This window comes from Penicillium expansum, assembly GCF_000769745.1.
Source record: "Penicillium expansum strain MD-8 chromosome Unknown contig190, whole genome shotgun sequence".
NCBI classification, from domain to species: Eukaryota; Fungi; Ascomycota; class Eurotiomycetes; order Eurotiales; family Aspergillaceae; genus Penicillium; species Penicillium expansum.
This window is the reverse complement of record NW_015971406.1, coordinates 43,965-68,632: the sequence shown is the minus strand read 5'-3', so window position 1 is coordinate 68,632 and position 24,668 is coordinate 43,965. Positions and strand designations below refer to the sequence as shown.

The 24,668-nt window shown below is 48.2% G+C and overlaps 10 protein-coding genes across 10 annotated transcripts; 6 read left to right on the top strand and 4 right to left on the bottom strand.

Moving 5' to 3' along the window:
- Positions 1 to 114: 114 nt before the first annotated feature.
- Positions 115 to 1,128, top strand: PEX2_056730 (NRDE family protein; the record flags this gene model as incomplete). Its single annotated transcript, XM_016742947.1, has 2 exons — positions 115 to 180; positions 232 to 1,128. 2 exons carry the CDS (start codon positions 115 to 117, stop codon positions 1,126 to 1,128), a joined length of 963 nt encoding a protein of 320 aa, XP_016595669.1.
- Positions 1,129 to 2,484: 1,356 nt separating this feature from the next.
- PEX2_056720 (Ribosomal protein L7Ae/L30e/S12e/Gadd45) lies at positions 2,485 to 2,973 on the top strand (the record flags this gene model as incomplete). Its single annotated transcript, XM_016742946.1, has 3 exons — positions 2,485 to 2,589; positions 2,641 to 2,760; positions 2,818 to 2,973. The coding sequence occupies 3 exons, from the start codon at positions 2,485 to 2,487 to the stop codon at positions 2,971 to 2,973; spliced, it is 381 nt and encodes a 126-aa protein (XP_016595668.1).
- A 1,345-nt stretch (positions 2,974 to 4,318) lies between these two features.
- egl3 (putative extracellular endoglucanase/cellulase) lies at positions 4,319 to 6,000 on the top strand (the record flags this gene model as incomplete). Its single annotated transcript, XM_016742945.1, has 4 exons — positions 4,319 to 4,657; positions 4,721 to 4,785; positions 4,849 to 4,946; positions 5,009 to 6,000. 4 exons carry the CDS (start codon positions 4,319 to 4,321, stop codon positions 5,998 to 6,000), a joined length of 1,494 nt encoding a protein of 497 aa, XP_016595667.1.
- A 651-nt stretch (positions 6,001 to 6,651) lies between these two features.
- On the bottom strand, positions 6,652 to 8,280 carry PEX2_056700 (cytochrome P450; the record flags this gene model as incomplete). Its single annotated transcript, XM_016742944.1, has 2 exons — positions 6,652 to 7,812; positions 7,876 to 8,280. The coding sequence occupies 2 exons, from the start codon at positions 8,278 to 8,280 to the stop codon at positions 6,652 to 6,654; spliced, it is 1,566 nt and encodes a 521-aa protein (XP_016595666.1).
- Positions 8,281 to 9,068: 788 nt separating this feature from the next.
- Positions 9,069 to 10,665, top strand: PEX2_056690 (uncharacterized protein; the record flags this gene model as incomplete). Its single annotated transcript, XM_016742943.1, has 3 exons — positions 9,069 to 9,287; positions 9,346 to 10,513; positions 10,562 to 10,665. 3 exons carry the CDS (start codon positions 9,069 to 9,071, stop codon positions 10,663 to 10,665), a joined length of 1,491 nt encoding a protein of 496 aa, XP_016595665.1.
- Positions 10,666 to 10,998: 333 nt separating this feature from the next.
- Positions 10,999 to 11,404, bottom strand: PEX2_056680 (uncharacterized protein; the record flags this gene model as incomplete). Its single annotated transcript, XM_016742942.1, has 3 exons — positions 10,999 to 11,044; positions 11,132 to 11,190; positions 11,267 to 11,404. 3 exons carry the CDS (start codon positions 11,402 to 11,404, stop codon positions 10,999 to 11,001), a joined length of 243 nt encoding a protein of 80 aa, XP_016595664.1.
- Positions 11,405 to 12,139: 735 nt separating this feature from the next.
- On the bottom strand, positions 12,140 to 13,724 carry PEX2_056670 (alpha-hydroxy acid oxidase; the record flags this gene model as incomplete). The annotated part of the gene is made up of 9 exons (XM_016742941.1): positions 12,140 to 12,215; positions 12,271 to 12,347; positions 12,403 to 12,656; positions 12,715 to 12,789; positions 12,863 to 13,015; positions 13,081 to 13,315; positions 13,384 to 13,486; positions 13,539 to 13,572; positions 13,631 to 13,724. 9 exons carry the CDS (start codon positions 13,722 to 13,724, stop codon positions 12,140 to 12,142), a joined length of 1,101 nt encoding a protein of 366 aa, XP_016595663.1.
- A 1,045-nt stretch (positions 13,725 to 14,769) lies between these two features.
- PEX2_056660 (uncharacterized protein) lies at positions 14,770 to 16,902 on the top strand (the record flags this gene model as incomplete). Its single annotated transcript, XM_016742940.1, has 3 exons — positions 14,770 to 14,833; positions 14,893 to 15,815; positions 15,862 to 16,902. 3 exons carry the CDS (start codon positions 14,770 to 14,772, stop codon positions 16,900 to 16,902), a joined length of 2,028 nt encoding a protein of 675 aa, XP_016595662.1.
- Positions 16,903 to 17,077: 175 nt separating this feature from the next.
- On the bottom strand, positions 17,078 to 17,968 carry PEX2_056650 (dihydrodipicolinate synthase family protein; the record flags this gene model as incomplete). The annotated part of the gene is made up of 1 exon (XM_016742939.1): positions 17,078 to 17,968. The coding sequence occupies one exon, from the start codon at positions 17,966 to 17,968 to the stop codon at positions 17,078 to 17,080; it is 891 nt and encodes a 296-aa protein (XP_016595661.1).
- A 1,177-nt stretch (positions 17,969 to 19,145) lies between these two features.
- PEX2_056640 (Aldehyde dehydrogenase, C-terminal) lies at positions 19,146 to 24,329 on the top strand (the record flags this gene model as incomplete). The annotated part of the gene is made up of 7 exons (XM_016742938.1): positions 19,146 to 19,270; positions 19,327 to 19,526; positions 19,576 to 20,729; positions 20,915 to 21,415; positions 21,471 to 22,080; positions 22,129 to 22,744; positions 22,796 to 24,329. The coding sequence occupies 7 exons, from the start codon at positions 19,146 to 19,148 to the stop codon at positions 24,327 to 24,329; spliced, it is 4,740 nt and encodes a 1,579-aa protein (XP_016595660.1).
- Between the last annotated feature and the right edge of the window lie 339 nt (positions 24,330 to 24,668).

The following is a 24,668-nucleotide window of genomic DNA, read 5'->3' as shown; positions in this document are numbered from 1 at the left end:
TAAAGTCCTTACTTCTACTCTATCTTATATACACCCTGCTGTTAAATCCGTGAATCCTGCATTGTTATTCCCCCGCACGTTCAACTACCCCGGTGGACCTCGGAAACCTAAATTATGTGTATCGCATTGATCTCAACTGCCCACCCGGAATACTCGTTGATCATAATCAACAACAGAGATGTAAGTATATTCTCACTCTAAGTGGTAAAATACCAAGCTTAACATATCTAGGAATTCCTCCACCGTCCCACATCATCCCCAGACTGGTGGCCGGAGCCAGCCTCACATGTCCTCGGCTCACGAGACCTAGCCCGATCTACACATGGCACTTGGATGGGGGTCACCAAGCATGGCAAGGTGGCAGTTCTAACCAACTACCGTGAGGATACGACCACCGCAGCTATCGGAATCTACAGCCGGGGCGTCATCGTCAACAGCTGGTTGATCGGGTCCACCGACAAGCGAGAAGATACCACGGAGTTTGTACAAGGCATCGTGGCAAGCCCAGAAGCAAAACAGGTGGGGGGGTTCAGTCTGGTGTGTGGACATATCAACGAGCCCTTGGCCATCGTCTCCAACCGTTCCACAGACATGGACCAGATCACCTGGGTGGCAACGGAGAAAAACCAGACGCGTGGGCTTAGCAACACAAGCTTTGATGACAGGACCTGGCCAAAGATTATTGATGGGGAGCAGTTGATGGAAGCTGCTATTGATGAGCATGTACAAAAGGGAGACGGGGCGGACGAGGATGCATTGATTGATCGTCTACTGCAGGTTCTCAACACTGATAGTCTACCACGACTGCCAGATGAGAATGCCACAATTGAGACATACATCCATCATCTTCACAAGACCATCTTCGTTCCTGTCATCGGTGGTCCAAATGATCGTGACCAAGACGCAGAGAAAGTCGCTGCGGCTCGGGTAGAGGATGAGTCCCCGACAAATGGACCCCCTGACCAGAGTTACACTTGTGGGTCATATGGGACGCAGAAACAAACTGTTCTCCTGGCACGACCAGATGGGCGAGTCCGATATTTTGAAAGAACGCTGTATGACAATGATGCGAAGGCTGTGCCGATCGGGCAAGGCGATCATTCATTTGAATTCAACATCACGGAGTAGCTTCTTATAAGCTTAGTGAATACCTAGACTCCATAATTGATTAATGCATGCACACTAGTATTACTTGAGAATTCGAATTGAAGCCTGCCACCCCACGTGACAAGTAAGCTTGAGACATCCAATCACAGCTCGAATAATTTGATGACAAAACAAGTAGGCGGTAGTTTTCTGCCCAAAAACGAGGTTATAGAGAACTTTAAGGATATCTTTTCGCCCTTCGGGGCATATGGTCAAATGAAAATATACAGAGAAGATTAGCATGGCCCCTGCACTAAGGATGACACGCTCAATCAAAGAGAAGCTACCTATTTTTTTTTTCTTTTCCATGTCCTTCGTTATGGAGATAAGATGTGGCTTGTTTTTACTACTTTTTTGAATAATACGCTTTTGGGAAGTCACGTGGGCACCTACTGTAGTTCGAAGCCCACGTCACGCGAATATAATTTACCCAAATCGGCAAGCAGCTCATCTCAATCGCCTCGGGCCCTGTACCTTCTTATTTTATAAGAAAAATAAAAAAAGGAACGATGGCAATGAAAGCATTAGGCCAGTATATTCTCCCTAGGATGTCCAAAGAGAGTGATAGTATTGCCTTTCTAAATATGCGCTACTCTAAAGGCAGATACTAACTTATTTACTCAGTATGTATTTTTTTTTTTTTGCTCGCCGTATTAGGCCGAATTTATCGAAATACAGTGCCACGAATATATGGTGGTATAATCTACTTATTCCCTATCTGTAGTTGGATTGGAGTGAAACACGTTGTTGGCGAATACAAATATATAGACAAGAATAGTTGGCCGGTTATGCGGCTTTGTGAAAACGGCAACAAAAAGCATGCTTTGTAGACTTGTATATGTAAGACTTTTCATTCATTCATTAACCATAGCTGAAGAGTAGTATAAAAAGCACTTTGTCGACGAATCCAATTATATAGATCTTGACATATACAGACCACTGATCTAATTTTTTTTCGCACGTCAGACGCCGTCCTTACATTCTGCTGATACTGCTTTATAAAATAGCATAGCTTTTATTAAATCCTCAATGGAATGACTCTAGTCTCCAGGAGTCAACCAAACTTCTTTTTTTCAAGGTGTGGGTGGCGGTGGACCCGATAGGATTGCCGAAGGGTGACCAATAGAAAAAGAGCGGTAAGCACTGACATGGCAGAAAATGTGCAAATTTAGTAGGCGGTGTATGAAAACGGTCTGCTCAGAAAAATTCTCACGATCGTCTTCAACATAACTTTAATCTATATACCTTCTATTTTCCGTTGCAATTACACGGCCGTGATCCACCGAGTGAGCCATTTCTTAAGATTTGGTGTTTAATTTCTCAACTACAACATAAACAATGGCTGAAGATACTAGCGCCGCCTGGCCCATCGCCGATGAGGCCCTTGCCCAGAGCCTCCTCGACCTTGTGCAGCAGGCCGCTCACTACCGCCAACTGAAGAAGGTTTGTATCCGCTTTCACCATTTTCTCAGATTAAGCTAACCATCGTCTTAGGGCGCTAACGAGTGCACCAAGTCCCTTAACCGGGGTACTAGTGAGCTTGTCATCATGGCCGCGGATACTAGCCCTCTCGCTATTGTCCTTCACTTGCCTCTTTTGGCCGAGGACAAGAACGTGAGTTAAATACCTTCAAGCCCTCCACCGAGCATATGGACTAATTATTTAAACTAGGTTCCCTACGTTTACGTCCCCAGCAAGATGGCTCTCGGCCGTGCCACTGGTGTCTCCCGCCCCGTCATCGCTGCCTCTATCACTACCAACGAGGCCAGTGACCTGACCGCTCAGATCCGTGCCATCAAGAACCAGGTCGAGCGTCTCATGATCTAAGATGTCCATCTTAGACATGACCAGGAGGATTGGATACGGAACCACTGATTTTGGGAATGGCTACAATTGCAGATCACACCAGAATTAGCCAATATGATAATAAATTGGAACTCCTAGTCTAATTTATTTGCAGCAAATCCAAACCATAAGAAATTAAGGATAGAATGTGCGTATTGTAAATGATCCGCTGGAAAGTCCGGTATGATACTCCGTACATTTCAAGGCGGTAGGCGGGGTGTCCAATTTTGACATGTGGTCTGTCCTCTGTCCATTTTATACCCCGTGGTAGCCCTTCTCTTGGCATCACAGGAAATCTATTCAGCAGCTCCGACTGCTTTGATTCCGGATACGAGAGGGGAGGTCACCACCCCAGTGTTACCCCAGTGGACCGGAGCATATCACATGCATCTTTCAAAAGTCCCAAAACATCTCCTGAACTCCTATCATTCGGGTTATAAATTATGTCCGGGACTAATTAGAATTGTGGATAATCCCTACTTTGGCTTCGATATGAGTTTCCCTGCTTTACAGGTTTGCAGAGGACCCTCCGGGTTCCTTTTGGAAAATTATGCCGGGGAACCAACAGTGATGAAGCTAAATGCCACATGATGTTTCATCTTGAGCATTTCTCATTTACCCGGCGCTTCGTTTTTCGGCCACTACACCCAAGACGGGTTAGCCGATTCCGCAAGTGTATCAGAACAATTTCTTTTTAGATTGCACCCTTTTCGAGGACGAGACTGGTCTAAACTAACGAAATGGAAGCTGAACCGGCTTTGACTCCCTTTAGCGATTTCGTCTCCACATGTAATCAGGCGATGGAGCTAAGTGTTGACTGCTAATCTCCCACATATTGGGTGTGGGCTATGGACAATATGGGGCTTTACTCCGTACAATATCCTTGGCCGCTCGTGCCTGAACTAGTGGTCTTTGGGAAGTTCGACCGTTTTAACCGGGTCCTTCGGTGGTGGAGAGATCCGCCATCTAGAAGGGACTCCTCCTCTGCCGTCAGGGTTAGCGTTTCCCGGTATACCGGTCATAATTGAGCCGAAAGGGTTTCCAGGCGGTTCTCTATGAGAGATCTCAAACAAGGAACCCACTTTGTCTTGGATTGCCTGTTAGTCTACCCCGTAGACCAAGCACTATTTGACGCCTCCGAGCAGGGTATGGCTATATAACAGACGGCCTCCGCAGGTTTCACTCTTGCTTCTTGCATACATTCATTCACATTCATTCACATTCATTCAAACTTCAAGACTGGTTTCTTGATTTTCGTTCTTTTACTTCTCTTCCATCACATTCTTTTACCGTCAAACTCGACACTCACTCTCTTTAACATTTCACAATGAAGTTCACCAACATTGTTCTGGCTGCCAGCGCCGCCACCGTGGCCTGCGCATACCCCCGAGGAAGAGACGTTGTTCCCACCAAGCAGAGCGCTGATATCAAGAAGCGTGCTGCCAGTGGATTCACTTGGGTCGGTGTCAGCGAGTCTGGTGCCGAATTCGGCAGCAACATCCCCGGTACTCTGAACCAAGACTACGCCTGGCCCAAGACTTCCCAGATTCAGATCCTGAGAGATGCCGGCATGAACGTCTTCCGTGTGCCCTTCTTGATGGAGCGCCTGGTGCCTACCAGCCTTACCGGAACCCCCGATGCCACTTACCTGGCCGACCTCAAGTCTGTACGTGATATGTCTGTCGTGGCTATTGTTCTCCCCCTGAGGTCTAACAGTTTCGTTCTATAGACTATCAAGTTCATCACCGACAGCGGTGCCTACGCCGTCCTTGACCCCCACAACTACGGAAGATAGTAAGCGCACCAAATACAGAATTGCCCACCATTATTGGCATCATACTAATGCTCGATACACAGCAATGGCAACATCATCACCTCGACCTCCGATTTCAAGGCCTTCTGGACGACCGTTGCTACCGAGTTCGCCTCCGACGAGAAGGTCATCTTCGACACCAGTAAGCCGTCACCCAATAGTAAAATTCACCCTATCAAACTATCTACTAACATCATCCTCTAGACAACGAGTACCACGACCTCGACCAGACCCTCGTCCTGGACCTGAACCAGGCCGCTATTGACGCCATCCGTGCCGCTGGTGCCACCAGCCAGTACATCTTCGTTGAAGGCAACGCCTGGAGCGGCGCCTGGTCCTGGACTACCAACAACGACAACCTCAAGGCCCTTACTGACTCTGAGGACAAGATTGTCTACGAGATGCACCAGTACCTTGACGGCGACAGCTCCGGTACCTCCGAGTCCTGCGTTAGCGCCACCATCGGCCAGGAGCGTCTCCAGTCCGCCACCGCCTGGTTGAAGGACAACAACAAGCGTGGTTTCATCGGCGAGTTCGCCGGTGGTGTCAACGCCAACTGCGAGGCCGCCGTCGAGGGCATGCTCGCCTACATGTCCGAGAACAGCGACGTCTGGATGGGCGCCGAGTGGTGGTCCGCCGGTCCCATGTGGGGATCTTACATGTACAGCTTGGAGCCCAGCAACGGCCCTGCTTACTCTACCTACCTCCCCATCCTCGAGAAGTACTTCGTCGACGGCACTGCCTCTACCTCCTCCTCCTCCACCTCTTCCTCCTCCACCTCGACCGCCGCTAAGACCTCTACCACCACCGCTGCCCAGACTTCCACCACCACTGCCGCCGCCATCGAGGTTACCTCCACCCCCAACAGCAACGTCCAGGTCCCCAGCTCCGTGAGTGAGGCTTCCAGCGCGACTACCTCCGCTCCCGCTGAGACTTCCGCCGCTGTTGTTGTTCCCGTTGTTTCCACCACCACTGTCGCCCCTACTACCCTTGTCACTGCCGCTGCCACCACTGCTGCCACCTCCACTGCCAAGGCCTACACTCAGGTACCTACCGCCTCTGCCAGCCCCTCTTCCGGAAACGTTGCTAAGCACTACTACCAGTGCGGTGGCATCAACTGGACTGGCCCCACTGTCTGCGAGACTGGTACCACCTGCGTTAAGCAGAACCCTTACTACTACCAGTGTGTCAACTAAGGGGTAAACCTCGTGTTGATTAAGCCAAAAGGGGAGATTTTATTGATTGGTGGCTTGGTGTGAGCGTTTTCTTCCAGGGTTGCCTGTTCATTTACACTTATACATTACTTCTTCTTTCTTCTCGATTTATTTCGATTATATATATATAAATTCTATTCGAATGTTTCACAAATACTGTGTGTGTCTTTTATAGGGTTTGATGTAGTTATAGAACCGATTTCCTATATTTCTAGCAACAAACTGTCTTTTCCCCCGATATATCCAGTGGGTCTCGGTATTATTCTGATATGCTCAATACCCGTGGCCAGTGCTGAAATATCAACCTTGTCTCTGATTTGATGAAACATATCAGTGCTTAATATTTTTATGTGGATACTGTATACCCTAGATTAACATCTTGGATGTGAAACTGATGAATATTCTCCCTAGCAAAGATAAATCCAGATAATATAAAGTGAATTCATAACCACATGCAACAGGTAGGTAAAAACGTCGTTCTCATCATCATCATAGGCCCATACCCCGAAGAGTAACTCTGCCAGGAAGAAACCGATACAAATTAACGTACTGAAGCAGATCTTAGTGCTAGCTGGGCAAACCCAACCAGACGCCTAAGAACCACAGAAAGAAAATAATAAATCGCCAACCACCTCACGCATCCTCAGCCTGGTGCAAACGCACAGTAACCAAATCAGCAGGCGCACTAGTCAAAGTAAGACCATACCGAATCTTCTGATCAGGATAGACATTCTCAATCTGATCAAAGCGCTGCAAAAGCCTCACAATAACATATCCAGCCTCCGTAAGCGCAAACTGCTGTCCAATACAGATCCGCGGCCCCCCATTGAAGGGGATATACTCCCAACCAGGTCTCCGACTCATCCAGCGCTCAGGCTTGAACTCGTCAGCGTCAGGACCCCACAGGTCCTTACGACGCTGCATAACATGCGTCGTGTAGATAACCGACTGGCCCTTGCGGATGTAGACGGGATCCTGCCCGTCCGGACCGCCGCCGCGCGGGATCGTCGTGTCGTGGGTTGCGTTGCGACGGTTGAAGGGGACTACTGGGTACAGACGGAGGACCTCGTTCATCACGTGCTGGAGGTACTGGCAGGATTTCAGGGTGGCGAAGGTGATGTTCTGGGGGTTGGAGTAGGTGCCGAAGTTGGAGATGATTGTTTCGCGGAGTTTGGTGAAGACTTCTGGGTGGCGGGATAGCATGAGGGTTGTCCAGCTTAGCAGGGAGGCGGTTGTGTCGCGGCCTGCGAGGAGGATGTTGAGGAGTTGGGAGCGGAGCTCGATAGGGTCACGGGTTACTTCTAGGAGGGCCTCGAGGAAGACGTAGGAGGATTTTTCGTCGGGGGAGGCTTTCTTTTCGGCTTCGGAAGCTGCGAGGGCATTGGAGACTACTTTGTCGACGAACGAGTGGACTTGTTTGTCGGAGAATTTGGTTTCCTTGTTCTCGGCGAGGAAGGCTAGTTTCTCGAAGCGGCTGCGCTGCGCGCAGACCCATTGGGACTTGTCGAAGTAGTTGGCAAAGGAGTCCTCGGGTCTGTTTAGACCGTTTAGAGCGCCTAGTTGGCTCTCGACACTTTCACCGAAGAGGAACTCTGTGGCGGAGTCGATGGTCAGGCGGAAGAAGATCGATTGGATGTCGGTTGTGGTGGTCCATCCGTTGGCTGCAACGGGTAGAGCCTGCATGGCCTTTTGCACATGCTCCTCTTCTAAATCCAATTGACTGATCTGCTCGCGGGTGAACTGAGGCCGAAGTAGGCCCCGGGAGCGACTCCATTCCTCTCCATCCGCGGTGAACTATAGGCAGTCAATACCCAGAATTGGAGACAGAGAATAAATAAGGTATAGCATGTGACTCACAATACCAGTGCCCAGCAGCGGATGCAAGCTATATCGACGGACAGAACCAAGCTCGAAGTCCTTAAATTGCGTAGCCAGAATAGCTTGGATGTTCTTAGGGTCGATAGTGAAAATGTGGGTGCGACCGAGGTTCCGGATGGAGAATGTAGTGACATAGCGGTTCTCCTGTTCACTAATGATCTTGACACGCTCCTCGGCCAACTCAGGTACTAGTTTGGCCTTGTCTGCCGCCAGGGACTGTTTCAGGTTATCGATTCCCAAAGGATCCTTGCACGGGTACATTGGCACACTGCCACAACCCAGGCTTTTAGCATTACGCGAATGTTGCCATGAGTTGATTGCCATACGAATGACCTGCAGCACGACGGCTGCGGCCGCAAAACCCAAGACGAATGACAGAGTCATAGTCGTGTTCTGGTCGCGTTCTGGTCGCGTTCTGTTAGAGGGTTTGGATTTCCAGAGGGTTGCAAGAAATCAAGCTGGTCTTATAAGAATGTAACTGCCTCGGGGGTCCAAGCATAAGTGGGGAAAGCCTCCGTAACAAGGATTAGGTATGATCGCCACAAAGCTAGGGGCAAATAGCCAATGACAGTCGCAGTGGATGTCATATTCGATCGGCAATTCGGATTTCGCACTCTAAGTAATTTCTGCACCGATCTGGATCTCGGAGTTGTTACTTGGTGTGTCTTTAGACCCGAGTTTGCGTCGGAGTCACCGTATTATCTCATAGGTGTCCTATTCTCTGGGTAATTTCCAATTCCAGGTTCCTCTGAATGTATCACCCGACATGAGGTCCTAGCGGGACACGGTATGGGAGAAGAGAAGTCACCTGTACTTCGCACATGGAGAGGTCTGGGTGTCAGAATAAAATAACGGGGTTTCTCGTGTGACAGCAAACGTCCTGGAATGTGCACAACTTGGATAATTTTATAAATATCTTGTACTTTTTGTATGTGCATAGTTGGTGACGTGCAAATATCAGTAAGTCAGTGGGGAAACCCCTGTCCGCATTAGCGCATTAGTGCATTGGCGTTCTTGGCTAGGCCGAGGTTATTCCCAAAGATGAGTGATCAATGAATTGTAATCAACTTCAACGTCAATCTCAACCTCAACCTCAACTGGGTGCCCTCTGATAATCACAACAATTGGACTATTACTATTTAAGCTCAAAATTGCAGATACAAAGACTCGGGATGGACATGCTATCGTCAAGATCCTACCTGGAACTGTCACAAGAACAAGAAGAAACATCCATAAACACCTCCAATGAAAGCCATCTAAGACCCCGAAAGGGACCCCAAGCACCGGAGATCCCCGACCAAGTGACCGACAGAAATTCGGCTGCTCCGGATCGTCCCGTGCGGAAAAGAGGCCGACCGAGATTAGAGGCTAAAGATGCCACTGCCATCGAGGTAGATCCCGATCGGCCCTGCGATAGAAAGATCCGAACATAGTTGACCAGCTCCACAGGAACGCCGTCTGCAGATCCGACGGGCACAACGTACCTATCGTCTCAAAAAGGAGAATACCATCCAGACTCTCAGGTCTCGTGTCAATCTACTAGAGCAAACACTACAGAATGTATCAAATCACCTAGACGGAGCGCACTCCGACGCAGTCAATAACCTCAACAACGACTCGACTCTTCAACCAAGCGTGGACTACCTCGCCCGCACACGAGAACTCATCCTAGCAGAAATAAACAAGACGCGATCCACCTCCGAAAACAACAATGATCTCCAACTCGAGCATACCAACCGTCCATCGAGAAACAAGGACACATTCGGCTACAAAGTGTCCCACACATATCCTCAGAAGAATGACCCCAACATCTCCTCTCCATACGCACTATACAACCGCGCCCGCTCCCCATCCCCACTAATAAACCGCATCCTCCCAACAACAACAATCTACACCTACAGCCACCAAGAATCGAACCTCTCCCGCCGCCTGCACAGATTCAGCCTCGAGCACACCTACCGCTGGATAACCGACGCACGCAGCGATCCGGCCCTCCTAATCCGCGTCTTCGGACTCGTGCCCTGCATCCACGACATGGCCGGCATAAGACGGAGTTTCCGACGCACGCTGCGTTCCGAGATCGGGAGCGGGCTTGAGTTCTCTAAGATGCCGTTCTACACGCTCGGCGGGGCGGGGAAGCATTTCCCGCGCGTGGATGGCGACGGGAACCCCGTGTATCCCGAGAATAGTCGGAGACCTGGGAAGATTTTGCGGCGGATGGAGAGGATTTTGCAGCGGGGCGGGATTCAGGATTGGGATGAGGATTGGAGTGGGGAGCGTGAGCCGGTTGTTGGTATGTTAGAGGGAATGGTGGATGGGAGGAGGGTGCGGATGGGTGCGGAGGAGAGGATTCGTTTGCTGGATCTCGATGGGGAGTGGTTTGATTGTCATGATGTGCAGGGATATTTGGAGCATCGGGGTCTTATGCTTGAGGGGTCGGCGGTGAGGCTTGATGTTCCTGAGGCTTTGGTTGGAGCTCTGTATGGGGTTTCGCCGGATCGGGAGACGGTTTCTAGTCTCTATGCTTCGTCTGATGGGACTACTCCTGTTGAGAAGATGGAGTCGGAGTCCTTGACTTCGTCGTCGTATAGTTTGGATGTTGAGTGTTTCTTTGACTGTGAGTTAACCGTCGATTCTTTTGTTAATATCACTGACATGAGCGCAGTACTCCTCGCAAACTTCAGAATTCTCGGCCGCGCCCCAGGTTTCCGAGTATGGGACGTAGACGCCGCATTGCGATCAGCGATCTCCCGTCGCCCTTTTACTTAGCCGACACACCAAAAGACTGACAACCGACCTGTCCATGGAATATAATGACTACTTCACGAGCCACGACAATGATCATCTACATATATCAAAACGAGTTAAACCGAACATAAGAATCTGAAATTGAACTCCATTACTGGCATTGTTCTGGGGTATAGCGTAGAAAGATCCAGTATAGCAAAAAAAAAGGGAAGTCCATCAAATCAAATCACATCAAATCGCATCACGTGAAAGACCGCCGAGGCCACGCGGTAGAGGATGATTCCCGTTTAGGAAGGACATCAACAGTTGTCGCATGAGCGCATCGACGGCCACAATCCAATCTCATCCGATCGTTTAGCAGCAAATCTCACAGCACTCGAAGCAAGCGATACCGGCGCAACTGGGATAAGTTAGTTTATTGTAATTTTATTGCGCGCACCGAGTATGACTCTGTGGCTTGGACTCGGGGGATAGAGGGGGAACGTACACTCCGCAGCAGACACCACCGCCGCCACCACCGCGCAGCTGCATTTGTTCTTGGCTGGCCTAGATGCGATAGATGTTAATATTTGTTTTGGCAATATGAAATATGAGTTATGTATTTTGTAGGATATCAACATACCGGCTGCTCAGAGACGACGTTCTGGTTGCTTGAGGGGGCAGCGGGGCTAGTAGGCTGCATGGTGACGGTGTTGGCGTTCCAGCCGTCAGTGGCGGGCTCATTGGCCGGGGCGGACTTGAAGAAGTTGAAGTTGAACATTGTGGTAGTATGTAGTATTTGTATAGGGTTGTATAAGGTATAAGGTATAAGGTTGGAAGGTAGTGATGTTGTAGATGTAGAAGAAAATATAGAAAAGAGAAGAAAAGAGAAAAGAGAAAACGGCGCTATATGTAGTTTTCCCAATAATGTGGAGGATCGGCCAAAATTAAGTGAAATGAGGGAAATGAAACAACTAGCGCCCAACAAAGGAGATTACGCGCTTCCTCCGTACGCATTCCAATACTTTCGGCTTAGCTGAGTGTACAACATACGAGTACGGAGTTGAGGTACCTAGGTTTAGGGACTAATCCGAATGATGCTGCCTGGTCCACACATTGAGGCTTTGCAGTCTACGTAAGAGAGGATTGTTTTCTTTCTATATTTACTTCTAGAACTGTGGCTATGTACGTCTGTACAGTCTAAGCCTACGGAGTACTCCGTACAACATACTAGATGGTTATCTATTGCACAGCCTCTTTGAGCTTGACGAAAAAAGGCCCAGGTGGAAACTTGAAAATCCCGACTCGGCCCTTCAGCCCTGTGGGGAGGCTTGCCAAGGTCTTGGCAAGCGGCTTGTATTAGACAGGTAATCGTATTGCTGACGTTTCTTTGAATGTGAGACATTTGATTGAGACCTCATTTGCACATATCTTCTATGCAAGGAAGAATTGCACTCCGTAGATCATGTATAATAGAAGGGAAGTATAATAAATCATCCATCGAAGCAAATACCCATCACAACTTTGAGAGGATTCCGTCCGGCTGCAAAACGGAAAGATAACATTTTTGAATTTCGCTGATCGTCCGGCACCTGCTTCCGATTAGACTTCTTTCTTCTTTTTATGCATTCCAGAAGAATCACTTACCCGGCCAATGCCATGGTGATCCGCAGTTCTTGGCGGAGGATCCGAATCGCCAATTCAACACCTTCTTGTCCGTTGTACTGCATTGGTCAGTTGGAAATGAAATAAAAAAGCAAAGAAGAAGCCAACACATACAGCCAACCCCCAGAACGGAATTCTTCCAATGAAACAGAAGCTAGCCCCCAAAGCCAGCGCCTTGAAGATATCTGAGCCTCGTCGGATACCCCCATCCACTGCAATCGGGATTCGATTCTTAGCTACAGGGGCACAGACCCGCAATGCATCCAATGTTGACGGCACACCGTCTAGTTGCCGACCACCGTGGTTCGAAATGACGACACCGTCGACGTCGTATTTGATGGCCAGCTCTATATCTTCGGGGGATGTTACTGCCAATCGTTAGTGGAACTGTCACCTGCTTTGATTCACTCGACAGCGCAAACATACCACCCTTAAGCCAGATCTTCAGAGAAGTATTCTGTTTTAACCAAGGAATCGTTTCCTCCCAATCCAAACTGGGATCTGCAAAATATAAACATCAGCATGCCCTCCATAACCTCATACCAACTCCACAGATCAACTTCACAAGACATACCGTACTCAGTGCGGTTTGAGTGATCCGCTCCGTGGCTGAGAATATTCGGCCATGACATATCATCCGGGATGGTATACTCATTCCGGTATTCGTTGATACGTTTGCCTAGCACAGGTACATCAACAGATAGGAACAGCGCCTTGTATCCCGCCTCTGAAAAGGGCATTAGCTCAGCCCGGTCAATGAAACAATGGAAGATAACCATTCAAGATACATACTCTCCGCTCGCTCTAACAACTGAAGCGTAATCGACCGGTCCCGTAGTACACACATCTGCATCACATACGGATTACCCGCTCCCTGTGCGGCGACGTCCTCGAGCGGATAATTCGAGTACGACGACAGACCCATGCAGAGCCCGTATTTTGCGGCTGCGCGCGAGGTCGCGAGCTCGCCATCTGGGTGGGCGAGTTTCATTGATGCGGCGGGGCTGAAGCCGAATGGGAGTGAGACCTGTGATTTGAGTATTAGAGTTTACACTTGCGTATTTGTTTCTGCGAGGAAGAAACAGAGTAACACACATTGCTGCCGAGGAACTCTGTGGTTGTGTCGATTTTGTCGACATTGACCAAGATCCGGGGGCGGATCTTGTACCGGTCGTAGGCTGCTTCGTTCTCGTTGAGACTAGTCTGATGTTAGGGGGATAGACTAGTCGCTGTGCTGTTGAATTCCATACGTAATTAGATCCATAGCTCCTCCATTGTAGTAGTCTATCGGGATCAGCACTGGCACAATGAATCGCTGTTGTGAACTATTCATGGTACTCACCTCTGACCATCGGAGCCAGCCGACTGCTCCCCATTTTCTTCAGGTCAGCAATGCAGCATACATCCTTGTGAAGGGTCTCTCCGCGGTGAGCCATTGTTGTATTGTGCCCGTTGGGATGTGATGATGAAAATTGCCTAAGAAAAATGGATAGGGCAAGGTGACGATGGCACTGTTCAAATAAGAAGGACCCCAGACGAGCTCTTTTCTTCCGAGGCCATTCTCAATTGCCGGATTGAGTTGCACACAAGGAGCTTCTCTTTGCTACTGATTAGTTCCTGGGTTTAGTTTCCTATCGTGGAAGATGATCATCGGAACCGCTTGCTAGATTAAGATTTCGTGGACGGTGTCACGGGCTAAGGATGTCTAATTTCATAGATCTTTTATCAAATTACTATTTACGACCTATAAAAATATAGTATAGTGCTAGCGCTAGTCATACAAGAGCGTCGAGGATGTTGCGCATGGGCTAGCTAAGTGCTGGGTCTAAGCCTGAGAGGAAAAGGCTCTACGAAAAGAAAACCAAAGTTGCTCATGTTGAAAACATTGTTTTCTCGGTATTTGGAGCGAGTGTCGTGTCAATTATGGTTATTATTAACAGTTAGTTCTGAAAAGATGTTCAGCGTTCTTAAGTTGTCAATGGTATGAAGTCCACGGCGGCATCCACTACGGAATAAAATTAGGCAAAACGGGTCGATAGCTGTATTCTCAACCTAACTGACCCATATTCTGTTTTGGTTGTCCAACTATGATCTACAACATAGGACAAACAGAGAGGTGATATGGAATTGATGTTAAAAAGGAACGAAACGAAAGATGAGGGAAGGTGATTCCGGGGAGATAAGCCGATAAGACATCCCATTGAAGAAGGCGATTCCGATTTTGGCGGGGTTGGCTATGACTTCGACTTTCTATTTTCCAAAATGGAATTGAATTAGCAAGAAGCTCCTTTTGAATCGAATCTATCGAATCCTCCGAGAATGGTGCCATCTAAGCGATTAAGACCTCGCCGGTCCCACGCGTTGGGAGGGTGCAGCACCTGCAGACGCCGGCATGTGAAATGTGATCAGAAACGGCCCGTTTGTCGTACCTGCCGAGCATTAGGCGTGAAATGCGAGGGATATTCCGATCAGGTCTTTTGGATGCGCACTGGTAGCGATGAGGAGATTGAGAGTACTCGGGGAACTCGCCGGTATCTTTATTCAGGTACATGGCCCTGACAGTATGAGACAAACTGGATCCGTTGGTGTTGACCCATGTTCTAGAGCAATCTAGACTTTCTATGAGCACTGCCCTTGGGTCTGATCTTATATCAGGCTCCATTGATGCATCGCTGGCAGAGGTTGACTCAAGACTGCGCGACCCTGAACGGTCACTCGAGGGTGATATCGTCATTGGACCCTTTGCGGTTCTCGATTTCTCTTCAGCAACACAAAAGCCAGAGCAGAAATTGGTGCACGAAATTGAAACCGTCAAGTCTGATACAAATTCTGCAGCTGAAGCAGATAACACTGTGGCTCCTGAGAAACTGCAAGAGCCTACTCCCTCTCCAATACTTGATTCCCTGTCTCAGATTGACGACTTCCTCCATTGGTCCGACCTATTGAGTTTTGGTCTAGATCAGACAGAGTTTGCAACAAACGGTGCTCTGAGTATGCCAAATGATATATCATTTGATATGAGTCAAGAGATGGGGTTGCTACCTATTGACTCAAACCACAGCGATGATCTACTGCAAACTTTCACAACACAACAGACACCAGCAGAGCTTATTTCTGCTGATATAGATGCATTGAAAGATGCACCATTCCTGCTTAAACATTTCCAGGATATTGTGATCCCACACATAATGGCCATTCCCTGTCGACAAAAGTCGCCCTGGAAGATTTTGAACGTCCCGGCGGCGGTGGTTACATACAGTGACTCGACCTTTCTTGGGACAGAAAAGATCAGCCATGCTAAACTTGCAAACTTGTATGGCTTGCTCGCCTGCTCTGCTATTCACATTGTTTTGAACCCCTCGACAATATCAACAAACCCACCTGAGTATTGGTGGAAGGTTGCCAATCAGGCATACCTCCAAGCTAAGGATCACATGCAAGCTTCTTTCCATTCAGAAACCCAAGGTTTAAAGAAAGCAAAATATAAAGACCAGCTGATGGCTGCATGCATTCTCATACAGTACACGGTGAGTTTGCCCTTTGACATTAATTGAATGACTCTGACTCTCACAGATCATGTCTGGTCAACAACAACACGCCCGGTGTTTTATGATTGATGCAGAGCGGTTACTGCGTCTTCGAGGACTTTCAAAGACTCGAATTTCGAAAAAGGCACGGCTTTTGCATCACGTCTACACCTGGCTAAGAATAGTCGGCGAAAGCACATTTGTTCTACATGACTACAACCTCTCTTCCTCTTCGTTTGAAGCGCTTGGTTCTAGATTTCAATCCCGACACACACCGGACTCAGAAGAAATGGCAAGTACTGAGCCAAATCCTCGGCTAGACGATTTCCTCCGCCTCGAAACACAAAACTCAGATAGTGATCTGAATATTGATGAACCCAAGGATCAAACTTCGGGACTTCATGACATCCACCTTCAGGACTCACGAAGTTATCCCGAAACATTATACAAGCAAATTTATGGCATCCCAGAAACATGGCTTAGCCTTGTCTCGCAAACAACAAGACTAGCCAACGTTTTGGAGACTTTCCGCGTTGCCCGTGAAGCAGGTCAGACCATGAACCTCGAAGCATGGGAAACACTACAACGACGTAGCACGCGCCTGGAAAACATGATCTGTTCTTTCAGCTTAGGCCGAACAAGAGCCGGAGTCCTGGAGCTCCACCCTGATTCAAAAACGCACGGTCATATGGTGGAGGCGTTGAATGCAGCTCTAGTAATTTTCTTTTACAAACGAATTCGACAGACACACCCCGCTGCTTTGCAGGGTCATGTTGATAGTGTTATTGCATCGCTTCAGGCGTGCAGTGCGACATTAACCGAAGATGATCCCACTGGACCTGGAACGGCGTGGCCGTTGTTTATCGCAGGATGTGAGGCAATCTCAAGTACAAGGCGAGAGGCGATCATGAGTATGTTGGATAGTGCAAGCTCAGTATGCGGATTTGCTGCTTTTGGAACTGCTAGAAATATTATCACTGAGGTATGGCGCAAGCAGGATGAGCATCTGACTGCGAACCGGGGTGAGTCGATGCCATCGTGGGTTGATATTGTAAAGCAAGGACAGACATGGCCCTTATTTTGTTGACACAGTTGGCTATTTTCGTCTTGATTATATTTTACGATTTGTAATATGCACTTTTATGACGCAATGAAGAAGATGACTCCAAGTTTGTATATTCAATAAAGTCCGTAGATAATATTTGTCGCATTCTCATTCCGACATAAAGCATTCTAAATAATTAAATCCACAACAGCAAATACTAAACAGTCTTAACCCCAGCATTCTGCAACAACTGCTTAAGTTCCGCTGTCAACTCAGGATTGAGAAGAGCAAAAGGCTTGCGCAGACCACCAGTAGGCTGCCCAATCAACTCAACACCAGTCTTAACAGCAGCGGCATAGCTATGCGACTCAAGGAACTTGCAAATCGGCCAAGCCTTGGCCCAGATCTCGCGCCCAAGCTTCAGATCTCCCTTGACAGAAACAGCCTCATAAAGCTCAACTGCCAACTCAGGAATAATATTCGCCGCACCCCAGACACCACCCGGCGCACCAGCAGCAAGACCATAGAAAGTCAAAGTATCCCATCCATTGAATGAGACAATCTGATCGGACAGACCGAAGATAAGCTCCGTCAGTGCCGGCGCGTTACCAGAGGTATCCTTAAGGTACTTAACGCCGACCTTCGACAGACCCGCAATCTCAGCGGGGGACAGCGTGATCCCAGTCGCAGCGGGGATATTATAGAAGACAATGGGCAGACCAGAGGCAGTGTGGATCTCGTTGAGAAGCTCGTGCAGCTCTGGCAGACTGACGGGGTCGTAGTAGGGTGGCACGACCATTGTCGCGACGGCACCGGCTTTCGCGGCGTGCACGGAGAGCTCGACGGCCTCAGCGGAGGAGAGACTGCCTGTTCCGGCAACGACGGGGACACGACCAGCGGCAAATTTAACGCAGAGCTCGGTTAGCTGTTTGCGCTCGGCGACTGTCATTGTGGTAAATTCGCCGGTGCTGCCGCCTGGAACGAGACCGTGCACGCCTGCTGTGATCAGGTGCTCAATGTGGGCTTCGAGACGAGATTCGTCGATTGCGGTCTTGTCGTCTGTGAAGGGGGTGATGAGGGCCACCATGATTCCGTGGAGAGAGGCCATTATGGAGGTTGTTGAGGTATAGAGTGAGGGAGAGATGGTTTGGTTGTTTGGTTGGAAAGATGTTGAGTATAATTGAATCGTAGGAAGTGGTCGTGATCTAGATATAGGCGACTTGGTTATGGAATCTCTTACTGTTTCTATATTCAAGATTCTGTTCACTCCATGTTGTAGAGGAGTGACTTTCCTTTTCGGGACGGGTTTCCTATTTAGGATGTATCACTATCATCGGAATGAAGGCTTCTTGCTCTTTTGGCCTCTTTTCCTTTTAATTCTATGTTCTTTATATTGTGATTTTGCTTCAAAGGGATTGTACATTATATCGATAAGATTGCCCAAGTCGTTTAGAATTTGAAAGGCTTGACGGTACATAGATAGAGCTAAGATCGTGTCATGCAGGCTATTAATGGTCACACACTTGACTGTAATTACATCAATAGCTTCGTATGCATCTTGTGATTTGGACCGATCAGGATATATCTCACATTGATTTATCTGCAGGGTCTAAATAAGGCCGTTTAATGTCATTGCATCTCCGATACCGGTACGGAGGACTTCAAAGGTCAATTAATATTCACTTTGGGTACCCTTTAGAGGATTTAAGCTTGTTTGGGAATGTACTAGGATCAATATTCAGTTAGGACTCATCTTATTTCTCTAGAGGAACCTCGTACCAAGGAGACATTCTGCGTAACTACATCCTTCGTCGCTTTTCAGCTCCGTTGAGCTTCCACAATACTTCATTTTCTTTGCTTCTTCCTAGGTCAACCTTGCATTTGTAACATATTCTATTCTTGTTGGGATAAAAATATTCAGCTACATCGAATCGAGCCCGAGAGCAAAATGCAACTTCAGTGGCACGTTAGGGCTGAGAACGTGGCTAACAGCAAAAGCAAGAATGTAAACATATATTAATGTGACATGAGAATGACATGAGAGTTTGGTATGTCTATTGAATAATCAGATAATTTCACATTATTAAGATTAAGATAAATTGAGACTCACTACGGAGTATTCTATCTATGTTGTATTCCATCCACTAATATCGCTAACATTCGCGGAGAGTATATCGGAAGGACTTGCCTGAAGGGGCTTAACCTCATTGGAGGAATGTCCCTATATCATACCCCACGCGCCTTGAGACTTGGAATTTCTGAAAACTGTTTAACTCAATAACAAAATGGATCTCTTCATTGATATTGTCACCCCTAACGGGCACAGCTATAAGCAGCCCACCGGCCTCTTCATCAATAACGAGATTGTGCCCGCCACAGGAGGCCAGACCATCACATCTCTTGACCCCGCGTATGTCATTACCGATTATCGGAATTGCTCCGTACATCTCATTAACTATTTTTTAGTACCGACAAGCCCATTGCCACCGTTCAAGCCGCGAGTGCCGAAGATGTCGACCGTGCCGTGAAGGCTGCCAAAGCGGCCCTGGTCCACCCCTCGTGGAAATTACTGCCCGCAACAGAGCGGGGCCAGTTAATGGCCCGACTCGCTGATCTCATAGAGGAGAACAGAGAGCTATTCGCTTCTATTGAAGCTTGGGATAATGGTATGTGCGAAAATTACCCCAAAAAAGATAATTTGCTCATTTAAGTTAGGAAAACCATACCACGTCGCCGTCGATGAAGATCTCACCGAGGCAATCTCGACAATCCGCTATTACAGTGGCTGGGCTGATAAGACCTTCGGCCAAACCATCACCACAACTCCCCAAAAGTTCGCCTACACAATCCGCCAGCCCATCGGTGTAGTTGGCCAGATCATCCCATGGAACTACCCCCTTTCAATGGCCACCTGGAAGCTTGGCCCTGCACTAGCATGTGGTAACACAGTTGTCCTGAAGCCGGCCGAACAGACCCCACTCAGCGCTCTTATTCTTGGTACATTGATCAAGAAGGCCGGATTCCCTCCAGGTGTGGTAAACATCGTCAATGGTTACGGGCGCGAGGCCGGCGCCGCGCTCGCTTCACACCCATTGATCGATAAGGTCGCATTCACAGGATCAACAATGACCGCCCGGGAGATTATGAAGATGGCCGCTGGCACACTGAAGAACATCACGCTCGAGACAGGCGGCAAGTCCCCGTTACTGGTTTTCCCTGATGCGGATCTGGATCAGGCTGTCAAGTGGTCGCACGGCGGTATTATGTCTAACAAAGGCGAGATCTGTACCGCCACCTCTCGGATCTTCGTCCACCGCGATATCATTGAGAAATTCACTGCTAGTTACAAGACGGCAGTGGAGGCTGTGAAGATCGGCGACCAGTGGGACGAGTCCGTCTTCCACGGGCCGCAGGTGACACGCGCGCAATATGATCGTATCCTCTCCTACTTTGAGATCGCCAAGAGCGAAGGAGCTACTATTCTCACTGGTGGTGCTGCGCACACACCGACTGACGAGAAGAATAAGAATGGGTACTTTATTCAACCTACTGTTATTGTCAATGCAACGGATTCTATGCGCATTGCCCGTGAAGAAGTGTTTGGTCCCGTCGTGGTGATCTTCCCCTTCGATGACGAGGAAGAGGCTATTCGTCGCGCCAATGATACCACCTACGGTCTAGGCGCAGCTGTCTTTACGCGTGATTTGGAGCGTGCTCACCGCGTGGCCGCTGAGATTGAGTCTGGTATGGTCTGGATTAACAGTAGCCAAGACTGCGATCCGCGCATTCCTTTCGGTGGCGTGAAGCAGAGTGGCATTGGGCGCGAGTTGGGAGAGGCTGGTCTGGAGGCATATAGCCAGACTAAGGCGGTTCATGTGAATATGGGTACTAAGCTATGATATCATGAAGTAGATTGCACGATATAAATATAGATTTTTCAAGCTGTGAATTGCCTTGTATTGTAGATAGTGATAGTATGGATTATAGTAAGCGCCCAGCAGAAATGAGGGGTAAACCCACACTTCTAAGATCAATAAGACGTCTTTACCTCTAGTTGGTCAGAGAAGAAATCATGGGTTTCAAAACTCTTGTGTCAAAATTGAAACGTCGCACACCACCAGAAGATCCTATCAATCATTCAGGTACAACATCTGGAAGCAATGGCAAAGCAGTTCTTTCACCTCGAGCCCCTAAAGATGCGGATATCAACCTCATAACCCAGGTATTAGGAACCGATGAGCGTGACTTGTGGCTTGAAGCCTTTGGCAAGTTGCCTCGCAAATCGCAACAAGAACTCGAGAAACGAGGCATGAATCGACAATGCTCTGAGCCTATGATCGATCAGATCAAATCATTTCAAATAGAGGCCAAAAGACAGCGGGATAGAAGCCTGGCTAAAGATTGGAAGGTCCGAATAGGAAACCATGAGCTCCCAGTGAGAGAAACAACTGTCCAGATTGTCCACTGGGCAGAGAGAATTGGGGATGTAGCCATTCAATTTGCACCAGCCCCCGGTGCTGGAGGAGTGTGGACTGTGGCAAAGTCAATCCTCCAGGTTGGTTCTTTATATCAGAAACTAAAGACTAATACTTACACAGTGAGTACTATAGGGGGTCGATACTTTCGACAAAGAAAAAAGCGCCCTGCTTTCTGTTGTTGACAAAGTGGCGGGTGCTATCTTCTGCAGCCAGGTCTACTATGAGATATACAACCCCGAGAGGACGGGGAGAAAGGACGTCGTTAATAGACTTCACGATGCAATTGTCGCGTTGTATGGATGCGTGTTGGAACTGCTGGTCACATCGTCTGATCTTTCATCTAACACTGCCGTGCAATTTTGCCAGGCTATCTTTGACCACACGCAGCCATCTGACATGCTGCTAGAATTGGAAAAATTGGAACAGGAGCTTGTAAAAGCGGCTGGCAAGTGCGAAGATACGGCTCACGCTCATCAGGAAGTTAAGTTCAAAGATTATCTCCAAGAAGCTCAAAGCTCCCTCAACAGAATCACTCGTCATATGGAACACGTCTTCCAGTGGGTCAATGACCAAGAACGGAGGGACCTTCTCGGATGGGTCTCAGGTATACAGTATGGCCGTCATCACGATGAGATCGAAGAAAGAAGAGAGCCCAACACGGGCGATTGGCTTGTTCAAGATGAGAGATTTCGCGAGTGGATGGATTCACCCTCGCACAGTACCCTGTGGCTTCAAGGATCTCGTGAGTTTGTTAAACTTTAAAAGATATTATGCCTCTGACAAAAGCTAGCTGGCACGGGAAAATCCTTTTTGACTTCAGCTGTAGTCAAGCATATGATGGACACGAAGGGATCACAGATGGAGGGATTTGGCTATTTCTTCTGCAACCAAGACGAGAAAGATCGGCGGGAAGCACTGCCAGTGCTTCGAAGCCTAGTTCGTCAGTTTGCTGCCCCAAAGAGTAGTACGGAATCGGTCAGGAAAAGCCTTCGAGATGCACGGGGAAGAGCAACTGATAGAGCGTCACGACTCGGCTCCTCGGAATGCCATCGTCAGCTCGTGGAATCATTCAACTTATATTCAACAAGTTTCATCATTCTTGATGGCTTGGATGAAGTTCTTGACGATGAACTTGATATCCTGATCGAGGCGCTTGACAGTGCCATTGCCGAGACTAAAGACAAAGGCAGAGTAAAGCTTTTTGTTGCTAGTCGGCCTGAGAAGAACATTAGCGCAAAATATGGCTCAAGTTCAACTGTCATCATCCAGGCCCAGGACAACAAAAAGGACATTGAGAAGTTTGTGACCAACGAGATGGATAAATTTGGAAAGAAGCATCCCAGATCGGATGTGAACGCTATGAAGGACACGATTATTCGAGTTATTCTTGACAAATGCGACAACATGTAAGACCCCATTTGACGAGCGAACAAGTTCTATGCTAACGAGGAGAACAGGTTCCTGTGGGCTGCCCTCCAGATAAAGCAGATGATACAATGCAACACCGTTGAATCAATTCATTACGCACTGGAAAATCTCCCAAAGGGACTGGATGAGATGTACAACCAAATATGCCAGAAAATCCGCACCCGATTTCCCCCGGAACAAGCTATAGCAGAATGTGCGCTTAAGTGGGTGCTGTATTCTCCTTATCCACTCACAAGTGAGGAGCTCCTCTCCGCCACTCGCATGTTTATTGAGAACGAAAACATCAAGTTGGCGAGTTGTATCCAGCAAGAGTCTTTGCTCTCAATCTGTGAGAACTTGCTGGTAGTTGATACCGATGGTCGATGGAGATACTTCCACCTGTCAGCGCGGGAGTATCTCGAGAAGACCCATGAAATATATGAACAAGGACGCTCTTACTGTGCGCAGGTGTGCCTTCTGTCTCTTATGAGAACATTTGGCCCAGCAACACTTCCTGGAAGCTCCGAGGATCCATTGAATCCGGCACATCCTTTCTCTCAGCACACTCAGACCTGCTGGCCAGTCTACATTGTTGGGCAGACCGAAAAAGATCAGTCTGTCATTTTGCTTAAGAAATTCCTTGGTTCACCTGGCAGAAGTAGCGTCTTCTACATTCGATGGCTTGATCACGTCTCCGAGCACGATCTTCCATTTCAATTCATAGACCATGAAGGTCTGGCCCCAAATACAACACCAATGTTCGCTATAGCTCACCTCTCACTGTATGAAGAGACTCTCCGAGAGTGGTGTGACAGCAATGATTTTGACCCATTCCAAGAAAATACCCGTGGAGAAGATTTGCTCATGATGGCCGCCATGAATAATTGCATACCTTTGTGTGCTACTCTTATTGCAAAGGGAGTCAACGTCAACCAATGCCATGTCAATAGCAGGTATGGAAGCGCCCTTGCAGCCGCTGCCTCGTGTAATATGATGGATACAGTCAAATACCTCGTGGAGGAGGCAAAAGCAGACGTGAATCTCCCGCTTGAGAGTGGGGATTACGGCAGTGCGCTGGCTGCTGCTGCCACACGTGGAAACTTGGACATCTTGAGATATTTTGTGGAGGAGGTCAAACCAGCCGTGGATCTTCTAGTTCATGTGAGAGTCCATGGCAATGTGCTCGTTGCCGCTGCCTTCAATGGCAGGCTGGATGTTGTGAGATACCTCGTGGAGGAAGCAAACATTGATGTGGATCTTGAGGATGATGAGGAATTTTTCAACTGTGCGCTTGAGGCTGCCAGCTGGGGAAGTCTCGTCGTAGTCAAATATCTGGTGGAGGAGGCAAAAGCAGGCGTGAATCTACCGCATCAGGCCAACAATGCACTTGTCGCCGCTGTCTCGAGTGGGAAACTGGATATTTTGCGATACTTTGTGGAAGAGGTAAAAGTATATGTAGGGAGCATGTTTGAGCAGGGGCGTATTAGTGTTGCACTTGGGATCCATAGTGATGAGGATGCTGTTGCGCTAAGGGAAATCCTAAAGCTACCCAGTGATCAAGAAGCAGCAGGAGATGAGCACTGAAATGGAAGTGATATAAGCACAGTAAACACTGGATCTTTACATGTATGTATGATTGTAAGCGTAGGTCATTTTATATCCGCACCACACTTCGCTTTAGTTTGACTGTACACTATGCTTCCGAGAATGCTCAAATAGATGATTGGCTATTTTATCGAATGCATTTAATATATATTATGATAACCTTGCTCAATAAATTTATGATTAATGTATCAATCGTGATCAAATGCATCCATCCCATGCTTTTATGTCTTCCGGACTCTACTCGGTGTCTGCCTAGGGTTAGGGGGCCGATACAAGACTGAATTACTTGGCCAACGCAAAATGAAACCAACTTTTTGT